The 16,768-nt window shown below is 42.8% G+C and overlaps 1 protein-coding gene across 1 annotated transcript; it reads right to left on the reverse strand.

Moving 5' to 3' along the window:
* Positions 1 to 1,009: 1,009 nt before the first annotated feature.
* On the reverse strand, positions 1,010 to 10,799 carry exoc3l2a (exocyst complex component 3-like 2a). The gene is made up of 12 exons (XM_069677254.1): positions 10,279 to 10,799; positions 8,771 to 8,991; positions 7,232 to 7,982; positions 7,005 to 7,119; positions 6,267 to 6,377; positions 6,065 to 6,165; positions 5,721 to 5,831; positions 5,493 to 5,628; positions 5,022 to 5,144; positions 4,782 to 4,937; positions 3,172 to 3,293; positions 1,010 to 1,489 (listed from the first exon to the last, which is right to left on the reverse strand). Exons 1-12 carry the CDS (start codon positions 10,797 to 10,799, stop codon positions 1,168 to 1,170), a joined length of 2,790 nt encoding a protein of 929 aa, XP_069533355.1. The 3' UTR covers positions 1,010 to 1,167.
* Between the last annotated feature and the right edge of the window lie 5,969 nt (positions 10,800 to 16,768).

Genomic DNA, 16,768 nt, shown 5'->3' on the forward strand with positions numbered 1-16,768 from the left:
CGATGACTCAGTGAAGGTGGCAGAACCATTTTAGAATCAGACAGTGGGAACATCACGTTACAACCAGCCGAGAGACGCTGAACTATGCTGGGATTTTATAAATGACTACCATGTGGATGCCCAGTTTTACTTGTTCTGACTTTGTGAAATCGACGATGGCCCTCCCAGCTATGTTATTTAGGGTCTTATGTACAAAATATTAAACATCTCAGAAGTCTAAAATGGAAATATATTTATTATGGATACTTACTATGTAATTATTTCTGAAATCCATTTATAGGAGAAAGTCATACAGCAGCTATTTGGCTGCTTATACCCAGTGTCATCTACGTTCCAACTATTGACCGCAGCAGGTGTTGAGCTCCGGGAGTTTAGCTCTGTAATAATATAGCACTAGCAAACACTACAGAGCTATCGTTTTGCATTGCATTCATAGTTTTGAGAACAAATAGGGGCATCGTAGCTAACATACAATGTGTATTCTAACTGCTAACGATGATATGGATAGCAAAACCTTTTCCAATTCGCCATTCAAGTACTGATTGAAATGAATAACTTTCAGATTTCAGGGCTTCTGCTTCATCCTGGGATTTTGAATCAGAAGGCTCACACAAACTGTGCGCCAATGATGTGCAGACAAGTCAGACAGACGTCAACAAATACATGTTTTTAGTCAGACTTTAGTAGATGCTTAATGAGCCTCTTAAATGCAATTTTACTGTTTTACTAAATGTCTAGAGACTTTAACATGTGAGTAACAGGTAAATAAATAAGAAAGGAACAATAGTTGGGTGCTAATGGGGGCACGGTCTTTGAATCACAATGCTTGGATGGCACAGGGCACAGAGTCAATGACGATAATCCCAGGTGATTGAAAATGCCCATTTCAGTTGGCCCAGCCATATTTGATACCAACTGTTTACTTCTGTAGATCAACATCAAGATAATATAACTCCTGGTTAGCTATCATAAAACAGTCTGGTTCACATTTCCATTAAAATGCACATCTGGAGATGGAGAAATATCAGTAAGTCGGTGAGCGTGTACAGTACGTGCAGTACCTGAGGTCAAGTCTCTTTAAGTGGCTGGTAACAATATTTGGTACAATCAGTTTTTGGTCAAGGTGCATGTACATCTCATCAGTATCTTCACTCCTAACACCAACAGCTAATCTTCTCTGTGCAGCTTATTCATGTCCTCCATATTCTGGCCCTCAGCAGGATGAGGTGCTGAGTTTCTGGCGCTCGTCCTGCGGGTCCTCCTCAGACGGTGCTCCGAGAACCAGTTGGAGACGGTCATAGCGAGGCGAAGGAGACCCAAACTGATGCAGTGAACCTCTGAGGTGATGGGGATGTCGGAAAAGAGGGCGTGGTCCCGGCACATGAGGGCATTGCGGCATTCAAAGTCTTTGACGATGTTGAGGATCTCTTGGCGCTCTGCCTGCCGCATCATCCCCCGTATGTTGAGCAGGGTGGAGACGTGCTTCTTCCTGTGGGGAGGAAGGATACAAGGAGGAAAGGGGGCAGACGGGTGTTAATGGAAATTGGGTCTGTTTGGTGTCGTCAAACGCTGCCATGACTCTGAGGAAGAGTCACATCTCTTTGAGTCATTGCATCTGTTTCTGGGAAGGGGCCGAACATTTGGTTCCACTTTCTGAAAAGGTTTTTTTTTTATTTGTTCCGAATTCACAGTTAATAAATCATCACTAATTCTTTGCAGAGTAGCTTTACACCTCTAACAACAGTTTATGTTTGTGCTTATACATTTACATTTCTCTTCTGTCTTTTTTAATACTTTGCAATTTTTCTTTTAATTCTTTGTTCCTTGTCTTACATCAGTCTTTTGCTGAAGCTCTAGGACCATGTCAAATGTAGTTACATCACATATATTACCTGTGAATGTGACAAATAAATCTTTGACAGGCATTTATCCTTTCCATTTTCAAATAATGCTGTTGGTAATATTCATGGGCTTTCTAATAAGCCTTCAAGTCTTCAGGTATAAATGTTATAAATGTCTTTACAATAGACAATTATCTCTCATCTTACCAACACATTAAGCATACTGGGACTGACTTGAATTATTGGGGTCAAGGATAAAAAATAAACTACTGACTTCTGTCTGCTGAACATATTTTTGTTCCTTCAGAATGATTGAACTAAACTAAAACTTCATTAAACTAACTAATTAAACTTAAAAGCACAAATTAGCATATAAAAAAAAACAGAAACAGAAAACAATCACATTACAAAGTGACAGAATATGACAGAATAGAGCTTCTATGAGATAGAACAAAAAATATACCTCTGGAATCGGCAGTGACCCCAATAGGTAGGATTTAGGTAGGTAGGAAGTTCGAGAGGACAAAGCCCGATTGAGAAAGATACATTGAAATAAAACTCAATCAACTTTTTTTTCACCGTCTGGGCACCCGAAACTGACTCATGACTAAACTACGAAGCATTGGTCCGTCTGTGTGTGTGAAGGATTGATTGAATGCCCATGTGTAGGCACATTCATGTGTGCATGAATGGACTCAAGGAAGGTCGGCAGCCTTTGAACTCCCAAAATACCAGCAGGGGATGCCATACAGTAAACAAAAGGTCTGAGCCAAGCAGTGAGTTAGCATGTCTGCAGGTCTGAACTACTATGTTTTGCTCCCCCCTTCCACACCTCTCCCCCTTTGATTCCAAGTGTGGCACCAGTCTGTCTCCTGCAGGGTGGCAGGAACAGGAAGTACTCGGCAGCAGCTTCCTGTCTGCTCCGCAGAGGGTAGTGCGTCACATGCGGTCGTAGGTTGCCGACCATCACCTGAGTCTTAATCTGTGCACAAACAGCCTGGGCGGCTGGGACTCCCCCCCTGAGGAATCTCAGCCTCATCTATTCTCAAAACAGACCCGCGCTACTCTCCAAAAATAGCAAAGTTAATGTAGATATGTTTCCGCGCTTCTTTTCCTTGTTTTGATCCATTGTGACAAAAAAAAAACATAACTGGTCTTACATTTTTCTCCGCTTTGGCTTGGGGCCAAAAACAGCACAGTGAATGTGTAGCAGTAAGCAAAAAAGAAAATGGGACCTTCGGGGGTACAGTGCAGAGAATATCTGTTTTTATAGACGCTTCCTGGTCGCAATAAATATGTTCTGACTCTGTTAATATGTTAAAGCCCTCACCGAATATCTGGATACTCTTTCACCAGGACAGCAACCTCCATCTGGATGGAAGGAGTGTCCTCCAGCAGAATGATCTCAGCCAGGTGAGAGATGACACTGTCCAACCAGGATGAACTTGATTCCTAAAGCAGAGACAAGACAAAGAGCAGAGTATGAATTATATTATTCTAGCATTAATAGTAGTGTTAGCAGTTATTAACTGGTTATGAAACAGACTTAGAATTATATGTACTGCATAAGCGCAAAAGGCGGTCAGGGAGACGTTCCTCACAGCTTTAACAAAACTTAAAATTTGTCATTTAATTGGGCTTTTTCTGGAAATTTGTTCAACTTCTAGGCTTTTATTAACAACTGGGCATATCCATCTAGATTTTATCCATTCAATTGGATTTGAATGTCTCATTTTTGGTGCCGGAAGTGACAACATTGGGCGAGAGGGCCGGTATGCATTAGTCCGCCTTTCTCCTGTTTGACAGGTCCACTGGGTTTTTAACGCTTCAATCACAGGTAGCCACAACCTAAAACCTACTGTAGTTTATTTTACTCAAAATGAGACCTAGTGATTGAGACCATAAACTCATTACTGAGGTAATAAATCAAGTAAGAAGTAGGGTCACTCTCTCATCAGCTTTCATGGATCTGACTTCTTTTTGAGACCAGTGAAGTCGCCCCCTGCTAAACATTAGAAAGAGGCACTTCAGCAATTCTCTTTATCACCAAATCCACAGATATAAACAGTCTATGTTTCAACTAAATTTGAAGATCACTGCATGTGTCATTCAGTATCAACTTTCCAATTTGATTCTTTTGATAAAAGGTTTGTTTTTAAGATAAAGCAGGGCTAGAAGTGAACAATCAACTTTCAGAGGAAGCACAGATAAATACCTCTTAAGGCCAGAGGCCAAACATTTAGGTGATTTACTAAGTGAAAAACAAAACCCCACCTCTGTTTTTCTAGGTCCTGTTGTTCCTTCAAACACTCCGGAAAAAGAAAGCAGAATTCTTTGGCATGGCATTCACTAAAAATAACTTTGTCTTTTTTAGACAGCCATTAAAAACTCAACCCCCCCACCCACAAGTTCCCAGTTTCCACAGACACGTCTTCCCACTCCTCTGCAAAAAAAGGCCATCAAGGCCATCCCAGAGCCACATCAAAGCCGGCCAGCTGACAGGAACAGGAAGTTCCTTCTGAACACAGCAGCTTCCTGTTGTCAGCCGAGGTGACGGACACTTGTTTGAACTCCCGCACAGAAAAGGGGGCAAATGCCATACTGTCAGGCCTAGTTGTTTTACACCCTCTTCCCCCCTCCGGCAAGTGCTAACGTAAGCCCGGTTCATCCATCTTCATCTCACTGACGGCAGCCATTTTTCAGAGCTCACTCCTGTATCAACACTGTCTGAGTTATACCTGACCTAGGAAGTTGGAGGGTCAGGCTCCATTTACAACCACCAGACTCTGCATTCCCCGCGCCAGCTTTTAAGAATCAGCATTTCAACAAAGCTCAGGGTCACGTAAAATGCAACATTACTTTATGTTGCTTAAGACTGGCAGGTTGAATCAGACTGAAAATGTCCTTTGATGATATTGCCTGGGGCATGTGGAGACTCACCAGATCCTTAAAGAGTCCTTTCAGCTGTTTGGCCTCCTCTTGCAGGCGGATAGCCATCCTCTTCCTCATCTTGGAGGACGTGCAAATGACCCGTCCACGCATGATGGCCCGGACATACTCCACCAGGACCCTGCGGTGTACCTCACCCACCAGCGTCTGTCATTCATAAAGGAATCACTGAGTAAATGCTGAAGAGTGCTAAAAGACATTGAACATGCAGCTGGGTCAATCAAGGGTTACCTGATAAGGTGGAGAGTCCATCCTTCTGAACTTCTTGAAGTGCTGTTTGATGCTGACTTCAATGGCCTCAAAGGCCTCAGTGTTGTTCAACCACTTCCTCTTTATCAGTTTGTCAAAGAAGGGCTGCAACGAGAAGACACCAAGTTCTGAGTAACACCGAACAAAAAGTACATTCTCCCGACCTGTTTCCTTTATACTATATATAATGCGATATACCTTCATACTACTATGGTGTAATGATGTTGATGTAATGTAGTTGTTTCAAGGCAGTACATTACTACCTTAAACAATTAATTGCATCTACATCATGGTTGTGATCGGTTTATTTTTCCCCACTGCGAGCCCTTGTCTAAACTTAGAATCCTCACATACACACGCATAGAAAACCCACTGAATGATCTTCTCCCTGCTCATAGTGCGGGTCTTTGTAACCGGAAACGAGCATTAAGGACTTAGATGGGACTTACTCACCCTGATGTGCTCAAACAGTCTGTCAGCGAGCACCCTAACTGACTGGTTGATGATTCTGTCCAAGGACGAGTTGGCTCTCTGGGCCGACTCGTCGCTGCCCTGAGGGTCACACTGCCTGCAGCGCTCCACCAATGATCTAAGAATATACAGGAGATATCAGATTACTGTAATCATTTTAAAGTAAAATTTAAGATAAAAATTCAGTTGAAAAGGGAATCCTTTGTCTACCTGAGAGGAGGGCAGCAGTTGACCAGAGCTATGGTCCTCGAAACATATCCGTCCCCTCGATCTCCAAATTCTGCCTGGGTCTCATGAAACATTTCTGCCTTCCTCTGAAAACTGGACACATAGAAGTTTCATGAGAACTTACTGGATGCTAAAAACAAGAGGGCTTTCTTTAGAGAAAACCTGCTCTCAAGAAAATTCACAAAAAATAGCAGCACCAATCTATCAACATCTTTGTACGTGCTGTGTAATTTTGATTGAAATTTTTTTCTACAAGTTTGGTTAAAACCCCCACAAGAACACATGGGCTTTCTGTGATTTGATGCATCTCAGTAGCATTTACTCACTTGTAGAGAAAGTCTGATAGTCCAATGAGACTACAGCGAGCCACTCTTGCCCCTAGAAACTGGTTCACAGATGTTGATCTGTCCAAGTCCACTTTCAGCCTCTGTAATCATGACAGACATGAGTGATAAACCAACTGTAATAGTTGTTATAAAAGTCAGTTACTAAGTGCTATTTCACTGTTGGCTTGATGTGACCATGTACCTGGATGACGGAGCGTGCCAGGTGGGACTGAAATTCTTCTATGTGCAGAGTCTGGGCCCATCGCCTCTCCTCTTCATCCAGAACCTGGATCAACTCTACCGTCACCTTCTCCTGAAAATTGCAGCATAAAATTAAAATGTATTTATTACATAGATTGTATTAAGAAGTTTACATCACCTGTTGATTTTAAAATTAAAGACAATCCACCAAGCCCTTAAACCTGCATTCCTTCTCGTGGCCAGAAGAAGATGACGTATTGTATGCTGCTTTTCCTAGGGACTTAAGGAGGTACTGAGTGCATTACCACTGCAGAACTAGGGTCCAGATAAAGTCCCAGGGACTTAATTTTGCCAACCAAAAAGTCCCTATTAGGTTGGCAATGCTTTCTGAAAGTTCAGTGACTTCGGGGTTGGGCCTTGCAGCGCTGATTATTTCTGACTGGTCAAATCTCGTGGAATTTAGAAGACTCTTTAGACCTTGGTGTAAACGTAGACAACCATGGGCTAGAGGAAGCCTTTAATTCCTTAAAAGGTAGCTCAGGATCAGGATAGGTGCTTAGCAATGCAACCCTCTTGTCAAAAAATGGCCATGGTTATGGCTCTGAAGATGGCCATGCTCAAAATGCCAAACACTAAGCTTCAAATAGTAGTACACAAACCAATCACAGTGGCTGCATCCAGTTATTATATACGATTCATGCTCCAGTAAGCAGATTCAATAAATTATGAGATCTCTCACCCTCACTATACTGATGCAGTCTTGTTCCAGCCTGTCCACTGTGTCTTGGGGCAGAATGGGTTCCAGTGGAGAATAACTGATGGGTGTAGATGTGCTAATGGTTCCAAGGACATCCCTGGTACAAAGTAACAGATCATTAATAAAGACGTTTAGTTTTCAGGTTTGTTGCACAACTTTGATATATCACCATTGCATGGGAGCATGTAGTCTTTAATAAGGCATCCTACCTGTTGTAGATGTTATAGAACCAGTCCAGCAGTGAGTAGACATCTGTGATCTGAAGCGGGCCGCTGGTGATGGTCCGAAGACGTTTGGCAACGGCTCGATGGTAACTTTCAACATACACCTGGAAAGCAGCAAACTCCTCTGGGTAAATGGATACAGCATTCCTCCTCGCTGCATCCAAGTCATCCACCATCCGACTCCTCAGCCGCTCCAGGTATGAGGCCAGCTGGCCCGCCTGGGTGTCCACCTGATGAGGCAGGCTCCAGTCTGCGGCCTCTGCCACAGCCTGCCTCCACTTCATCTTCAGCCGCCGGGGACGCTGGCTTGGTTGGATCTGGGGCGACTCTCTCTCTAACTTGGTCTCCTCTCTCACTGCCCAGGCAGTATCAGCATGCTCTTCCTGTTGGATCACCAGTACCACCAGCCCAAGATTTGGACCAGCACTGGGTTGGCGGAGGGATTCCCGCACCACATCCCACATCTCCCTCTGCAGGGCCTCATACAGGAGCTCAACATCCTTAGCCTTCCGCCGGCCTGAATCCAGTGTGGCATTGGAGCTGAGGGATTCATCTAAGGATAAGGACGATAAGGGCATCATGCCAGGAGGGGGGCTCGGACTAAGGGTAGGAGTGAGGCTGGGAGTGGATGCATTTGGCAGGAGAGACAGCAGCTCACACTCTCGCTCCAGCTCCTGAATGTGTGTGTCGGCCAGCAGAAGGTCCCTGTGGTTGACCAACTGTAGGATCTCAAGTACTGCGGAGCAAATAGAGAAAAGGGTTGCTAGGTTTATTTGCAACAGTCACAAAATGGATATAATTTCCCAAAGGCAGGCTCAAAAGTATCTGTTTTTATGGTTACTAAGTTGTTGTGTGTGTGTCTGACTGACAAAACTGGTTTATTTGTTGCTCATTTGTCTATTCCTAGCGAGGTTCCCTGTGGAGTCTGTGAACAGTAGCTTGGTCGAACTTCTATCTAGAGGAACCTGGGGTGGGAGGAAGTGCAGTCATTTCCTGATTTCACAGTCTGGTGGTGATTGAACCCAGTGACTCAGTGATCTGGGGACCTCTCAGCCTCATCAGAGAGTTGTCTAGGATTGGGAGGAAGTACTGCTGAAGCTTGACCAGGATGGGCAAAGATCTCTTATGGAAGGAAACTCCTTGCAAAAGATAGTTGACTGAAAGTACTGTTGTCTGATTTGGGCTATTGGATTGAATCATATCCTGAAAACTGTTTGAATTTTAAAAAGGAATTCAAAATGAAATGTGATGTTTGTATGGTTTTATTGTTCCATGCTAGCTATTCTCCCTCTTGGTCATTACACAGCTAGTTGTTCACTTTGCAAATGTACTCATAGCATAAAGAGTCAAGTCGTTGAAAAGTCTGCAACTGGATCAGTGTGATCCAACCCAATTTTGCTTTGAAAAACTGCTGCAAAAATAGGATTGGTTAGCTGATCCTGGAGAGATAAAGATGGGATTTCAAAAGATCTGATGCAGATACATTTTTTATCAACTGGGCTCTGGTGTTAACTTGATTGTTACCTGAGAGGGGCTCTCTGGTTTTGACCACCGGCTCCTCCTCCATTGTTTCCTCTTCGGCCTCTTGGGAGGACGCCTTGTCTGACATGGATTCCCTCTTCAGCTTGCCCAGACTCACCATCCTGAGGAAGGAGGGCCGCCTGGAAGCCTCAACCTCGCTGTCGTTGCTCAGGTTTCCGCAGGGCAGGCTTTCTCTGCGCTCCTCTTTACGTCGACCTGTGAACCTGCACAGCATCCACAGCAACAACAAAGAACATAAATGACTACTGCCGAAAGGACTGAATAAGATACACAAACAGACTTCATGATGTGCATATACAGCTCAATGCACGAAAAACGGCTGAAATATATAAAGACTTAAGGTTTGTATAGCGTACAGTACCGACTGGTAGCAGCTATGTTTGGAATGCTACACATTCACACATCTGTTAAACTGTGTCGCTGTGCGCCTCAGTTAAAAATAGTCCCATTCAGTTCCAAGTACAAAACATGTCAACGAAAAACAAAAGAGGTTCCATACGTCAACCAATTGCAATAGTTACATAACTCTGCAGGAAACAAGCAAACTATAGGTCGTTCTATTATTGACCCCTCTGGGACTCTGAGGATAATTTGTCTCATTTGCAGAACTCAGCTATTCTAAAATACCTTGACTCTTGTTTGTCTAACAGTTTGACAATTAGTCAATTATTTCCTTTTTTTGTAGGGGTGGTTTTATTTTTTATTCACTTGCCATTGAGTCCTGAAAATTGCATTGGGAAGATTTATTTGTATCTTTTTACTTATTTTTACAATGTCTTTCTATGGATAGATGGATTGCTGCAGAACAATGAAGAAAGGCTTATAGCATTACCATGGTTCTTTAAAAATGTAAAATTAATTACATATTTTATATTTCATATCCTGTTTAATCTTTAAAAAATGGTGGTTCTTCGGGTATAGTAAAGTGTGTTTCAATCATGTGATTTTCTGCACTTGCATAAGTGCATTCACCTTGACGAGTGTTGCAAGATGCAGAGCACTTTCAATGTTTTTGTCACTCTGTTAGTAGAAACATACTACACAAACCTAGGCCCGAAATACACACATGCACAAACAGGACATGCATTAAAGGAGAGATGTCAGAGTGAGGGGGTACCCGGATGGTTCACTCATAACTGACCAAAAGTTGGGCTTGGAACACTGGACATTTCTCACCCTCAATGGTCTCTGTCTAAGCTATGGAGCTAAAGACGGGGACAGGTTGTTTAGAAAATGCTACCCTGTTGAAATGACTATTCTACACAAGTAAGTACATACATGGCAGTGTCCTAATGAAAGTAACTAAACTCATATAGTCTTTCAAGTCTTCAAAGATATCAAACTTATGACTATTGTCACTTTAATCGTGCGCTCCATAAGAATGTCATCTGCAACTGTGAGGCACTTGAAACTTTTCACTCACAGCTCAGTGACACTGAACTTAAACTCTTCTCATATTCTAACTCTTCCCCCTCCCCAGCCCTCCTCACCGCAGCAGGGTCATAATTCCTTCGGAGCTCCTGCGCAGTCCTTTCTTTTTCTCCCTCTCAGGTGGGAGAGTGTTCGAGTCTCCTGGGCTGTAGTGAGGAGAGTTGTGCCCCCATACATTGCGTCCTGATATGCGGAGCCCCTTCCCCAGTTTCCCAAGGGTTTTGAGGGGTGACGATCCACAGATCCGCTCCAGGGTCCCCCTGAGGGGCTTCCCTTTAGGATTCCCCGCCCCGTGCCTCTCTGCATTCACCTCGTTTTCCTCCTCTTCGCCGTCACGGGAGGACCTGAGCTGGAGGTTACCCCTGACCTCCCCCATGATGAGGCCTCCGTTCCTCTCGTCCTCGTCCAGGTCTACATCGTCAAACGGGTTCAGGCTCTTGTTTAGATCCTTCAGGTCGTTTAGCTCCTTAAGATCATTGAGATCGTTCAAGTCCAGCCGGGGCAGGATCAGTTCTCCGTTCACTCTGGGGAACTCGTGGCAGCTCTTGGACCGTCCTGGGAGTTTCTTCAGGATGGGCATGGTTGCACTTATATTTTAACAAACTGCAATACAAGGAGAACGTCAGATTTAGTCAAATTTTTCAGAAACTAAAAGGAGAAAAACATCTGCATCTGATCATCAAGACTGTTTCAGAATAGATTCTTAAAAAAACACCTGTTGAATCCTCGTATGACGACAGCATTCTGTCCTGTCACTGCGTTAGTCGGTAATTTGATACTGAAAATTGAACTTGTGACATGTGGAAGAGTTTTTTTCTGGTGGTACATCATCCATCGGACAGTTTATATAACCAGAATCAAAAACATCCTTTCACATGGTTATGCAACGTACTTCACTAAGCAAATAGGAAGTCCGATTCAAAATATTGCTGCGTTTACACGTGCTGAACTACAGCCCGGGGTAAATATATTGTATGTAAAAGAATTATATAAGGCAAGACATGAACTGGGAACAGAGTCTTTCAATGTTTACTGATCCAATCACCGTTCTCTGGACAGCATGATCATTCTGTAACTAATAATGACATTTTAACGTAAAAGGTTTCCTGACTGAAATGCACTGATTCTGTAAAGTCCAGGATGTGTGCTTTATTTTTCTTTACCCTTCTACTTTGGTGAATCTGTCATAAATATATTTAAAAAATATAGTTTTACTTTCTGAGACCAACTTACAGAGTGACTTTTCTCATATTTTGTCTTCAGTTTTTCAGTCAAAAAGGACAAAATGCTTCGAGATATGATGCCAGAAATTTTTGTCTTTCCTTCAGGACTTCCATGCAAAAGAAAAAGGTAATATTGTCAGGAGGAAGCTCATTTATATTTTCTTATACATATCTACATCTGCAGTCATTTTCTATGTGTGCAAAGATGCATGTGTTCATTTAATGCTATAACCAACAAGCACCTTGTGTTACTGTCTGTCCACTGCAGCTCAGCAGGAAGCACAGTTAGAGAGGGATCTCTGCACGTCGAGTATGGATGGGAGGAATCATCGCTGCCAACAATAACTATGCTCACATGCCCACATGTTTGAACAATCTGAACCTAACGTCAAATAAGTGTCTGACATTTGTGGCCCAGTCCCGACCCCGCTGTTGGCCCTTCCTCTGGTTTTGGAGTGAACTTGACTGGTTTGGCTGCAAAGGAGGTTGAAGTCTTTTCCTAAGAATGAGATGCCACTCCCTACATCATTTAAAGCTTCGTACACTTTACACATCTACATCATCTACACTAAACTGAAGTATTCCAACTCATTTCATGCCTCGGTTTTGCCAAGCATTCTTGCCTGCATATGAAAACGCTCCTTTTGGAGGACAAGATGACCGCTACCCTCTACCCCCCAAAGAAACCTGACATCTTACATGTGAACATCAAAAACACCTAAGATCATTTATACTATAATGTAACTTTCCAACATCCTTACTCTTACACAAATGTCAAAGACAATATAAAAAAAAGCTGAATCTTGAATCGACAGCTTTAAAAAGATGAAGGTTTTGGGACTGTTAATGTGCTTTACTCACACAGAACTGGTTAATTTATAACACTGTAGCACATCTGTCGGCATCACGACAGTAAAAAGCTGTGCTCTTCTCTTACTGCTGTTACATTTGCACACCTGGATGTTTCCTGGTATAAGCACAGTGTCCTGCTGCTGCCCTCTGAGCAGCTCTAGTCTGCATAGTTAGGATAAAGTGGTGTTTGATTCAAAATACTAAAATCATGCCCAAAGAAATTAATGTCTTGATTTTTGATGAATTAGTCACCATATAGAGGGGCAGATATACAGTACATCCATGGCAAATAGAAGAGAGTACAAGTATTTAGGATTGGTAATCATAAGTACTCACATTTTCATTCAGATGATGTTTTTTAAAATAATTCAGATGTCCAATTTTTGGTCCACATAGTTCTGGTTTTAATATGATTCTGCTCATTTATGTACGTGTTAATACTCAAGCTTGTTTAATAAGCAAAGCGGGACGTGAGGAGTGCTGCACTGTTTTAATGTTGAGATAAGAGGCATTAATGAAATAGCCCTGACAGTGTACAGTTCCATAGTGTATATAAATAACCATGGACATTGTGTGTGGAGCTGAGACTACCCGTTAACTCCACTTTTACCGCTGATCAGATATCTCATGAGTCCACGACAGGAAAACATCTGCAAATGGCTGTGAAGGAGTTTACGACCCCTCCAAAGCAAAACATTTTCTCGAGCAAACAATGGGTGATATGAAGAGAGCAGACATCATTAAGAGGTCTTTACGCAACAGGATGGTGAGAGTCTGATTTCACTCTGTTACAACATCTCTGGACAGCACAGAATCACAGCTTCTGTCAGGGACAATACATTTAAACTTTAACTTTTAACTTTAAAATTTCAGAAACACAACAAATGTCTCGGCACACATTTCTCTATGGATAAAAAATCAACTTCTGTCCAAACACGTCTGCAGAGTGTCAATGATGTTAATCACCTGGGTAACAGTGAGCACGAGGGATGGAAACTAAAGCATCCTGATCCAAACACTTTGTGTGAGTGCAAGGAAAGAGACTTACCTGATGAGATCTCCTTGCAGTGTGTCAGTACAATGTCATCCTGGAGTGTGCTGTCTGTGCGAGCTGCCAGGCTGCGGAGTGTGTGCATGTGTGTGTGTGACTGATGAGTGTGAGAGCGTGTCTGAAAGTACTCGGTGACTCAAGAGAGCAATGTGGCTGCCTGTGGTTTCCTGACGGGCTCTATTGTGGTGGAAGGTGATATGTTTTCCTGAGGAAAGGCCCGTCCCGTCCTCTCTCCCCCCCTCCTACGCCACAGACCCCCCTAATACCCTCCCACAAACACACACACACATACACACACACACTCGCACTCTGGGGACCACTGTAATTGCACTAATTGCATTAACTGTACAGCAGGAGGACAGAGAAGGACGCAGCATTCCCCTGCAGGGTTTTATGTTTTTATCAGCTCCACACAACCTAACTATGTTTGTGTGTTTGTGTGAGCGTCCGCGTGAGTGTATTTTTCACAAAATGAACTATGAGGATGATTCAGTGTCCGTGGCCTTGAGTCCAGATTCCATTCATACACCATCAGCCATGTATTTTTCCTCAGCGGAAGACTTTAGGCGCTTTGACCTGAGCTGAAATGACAATCAGCCCTGGTGCTGCAGCTATATTGTCTTTGCTTTACAGCAGCCTCAAGGTCACTGCAGCTGTGGCAGGACTCTGATGTCCAACAACAAACAGATAAAACAACTGACGAATATATGACAGGAGCGCGTGAGTGCAAACGTCTCGGGGCTGCATGCAGTTTTTTTTAAATCACTGACTGAACCAACATGTCAACAAGATAAGGAGCCCTGTGGTTTAACATCCCAAAACCAAACATGTATTCTGTGCGTGGCTCCCCTCCGCCCCCCAGTGGACAGGCAGGTGTATAACAAGAGGTTGAGTCTCACTGTTGTACATCTGTAAGACCCTAACATTTATCAGCTGGGCTGACTGTTTAGATTTAACTCTCACAGTGGAAGTGACAGCTCACATGTCAAAATGTGCTCTTATGGTGCTGTGTATATTATTTATATTGAGAAACATCCATCTGTCCAATCATTTAATGTCTTCCGCTTATCCAGGCCCGGGTCGCGGTGGCAGCAGGTTAAGCAAGCTAACCCAGAAGTCCATCTCCCCAGCAACATAATCCAGCTCCTCCAGGGGGGATTCTGAGGCGTTTCCAGGCCAGATGGGATATACTGTATAATCCTTCCATCAAGCTCTGGGTCTGCCCCGGGGTCTCCTCCCAGTTGGACATGCCCGGAAAACCTCCACAGCGAAGTGCATAGGAGGTATCCTAATCAGACGCCCGAACCACCTCAACTGGCTCCTTTCAATGCGAAGGATTAGCCCTGAGCTCCCTCCGGATGTCTGAGCTCTTCACCCTATAAGGCTCAGCCCAGCCAAAGCTTGTGACCACAGGTGAGGGTTGGAATGTAGATCGACAGGTAAATCGAAAGCTTTGCCTTCAGACTCAGATCCCTCTTTACCACGAGGGTTCAGAACAACACCTGCATGACTGCTGATGCTGTTGTGATTTGCACTTCAGGGCCGCCATAATGTACCCTCACTGATGAAAAAAAAAAAAATATATTTAAAAAGTTTTGGTTTTGTACTAGGTAAAATATTGATTCAACAAAGCTCTAATTCTATTTCAATATGTTGCTAAAATAGGTTTTCAGGTGTAGACATTTCGTGATGAGAGGTCAAAACTGTCAAACCTCTGCAGATGATCCAGAACGCAGCAGCTCAACTGGGCTTCAATCAACACAAAATGGCACATGTCCCTCCGCTGTTCATATCCCTCCACTGGCTCCCAGTCGCCGCTCGCATCAAAATCAAACCCTGTTGCTCGCTTACAAACAGCAACAAAAACAGCTCCTGCCTACCTGAACGCCCTCATCCAGGTCTACACTCCGTCCCGCCCGCTACGCTCTGCCAGTGAAAGGCACCTGGTACTCCATCACAACAGGGCCCTAAGTCTCTAACTAGACTCTTCTCCTCAGTCGTCCCCCGGTGGTGGAACGAGCTACCAAACTCCATTCGGTCCGCAGAGTCCCTTTCACCTTTAAGAAGAAGCTAAAGAACCAGCTCTTTATGAACACCTCTGACCTTAATGATATTGATGGTATTGATGATGATGACATCGAGGATGTTGTTTATGCTGACTAAGATTTTCATGATGATGATGACTATACTGATCTTGTTGATGTTGCTAAAAAAAAAAAAAAAAAAAAACGCCCTTCACACTGCCTGTCAGCTCCAGTGTCTCATCACACTTAAAGCTGTTTGTTGGCTCTTCCTGTCTTCGCTCCCTCCTGTCTTGATCGTTGCTTGTGTTGTATTAACTCTCAGATGTACGTCGCTTTGGACAAAAGCGTCGGCTAAATGATGTTTGTTAGATAGCAATGCATATTTCCACTTGTGAAAATTATAATTTTTTTATGTCTGATTTAAATTCTGAATATTTTAAAATCCTGATTGCTATTAGTTCAAATATACTTTTTAATTCTAAATATCTGCAATTACATTCTTACCAAATACAACTGAGAGACAACATACAATCATAAACTATACACCTCATTTTAAAATGATTATTGGAAGTAGTTGATGGTTGAATATGGTTGATATCAATAAACATTTGACGAGACATTTGAGAGAACTTGATATGTAAACCAATCATAACATCTGAAAATTGCATTATCTGTTATTGAGTTTGAAAAGAAGTCAATACTAAAAGTTGAGCAGTTTTAATTAAGATCAATATATCTATAATTAATTTTTGATTACATGAGTAGACATTTTGACTAGTGAGATTGCTTTACTTGGAATGATCAATTATTGATAACTTGCTTTAACTGCTACAGACTTAAAGTTAAGAGAGCTTCTGCCCATTCCTCCATCAGCTCCACCCTTTAATGTCATGCAGCCAAACCTGTAGTTCAACAAGAGCCTTATCGGTATGTAGAGCTGCTTTCTCCATGCTTCACAAGCTGCACACTGTAACAAAACTAAAACTATTCATATACATGAGGTTAGCTTTGTGCAAGTACGCCTACAGTCTAATATGAGCAGAGCCAGCATGTTTGACTGCATGTCCCACTGCAAGATAAGATAATCCTTTATTGATCGCCGGGGGGGGGGGGGGTTGGTGCAAGTGTATAAAAATTCAAAGACTTTTGTTTTTTTGCTTTTGTCATTAAAAAACACTATAATTTGTAAATGTATGATAATAAGTTGGTCAAAGATACAAAGGTTACACTTTACACAAAAGAGCCACTAAATCTTCAGTAGCTTTCAGGAAACAAACATTCACTGCTAGTGAAGCATTAGTTGATGAATGACTCCTGATCAAATTTGAAAGACAGTACAGTAGTACTCTTTAGCAAGAGTCTCACTGAATTATTCGTACATAAAAATGGTCGAGCTGTC

This window comes from Semicossyphus pulcher, unplaced genomic scaffold (assembly GCF_022749685.1).
Source record: "Semicossyphus pulcher isolate SPU_LCO1_2020_fin unplaced genomic scaffold, fSemPul1.0.p SCAF_10, whole genome shotgun sequence".
Classification (NCBI taxonomy): domain Eukaryota; kingdom Metazoa; phylum Chordata; class Actinopteri; order Labriformes; family Labridae; genus Semicossyphus; species Semicossyphus pulcher.

Bases quoted from the DNA above. Each gene is read 5' to 3' on its own strand.
- exoc3l2a (XM_069677254.1), bottom strand. From the start codon at position 10,799: ATGCCCATCCTGAAGAAACTCCCAGGACGGTCCAAGAGCTGCCACGAG. The intron at 8,992-10,278 runs GTGAGGAGGGCT...GATGCTGTGCAG, and splicing joins GGAATTATGACCCTGCTGCG to GTTCACAGGTCGACGTAAAG. The intron at 5,832-6,064 runs GTGAGTAAATGC...CTATGTGTCCAG, and splicing joins CTATCAGACTTTCTCTACAA to TTTTCAGAGGAAGGCAGAAA.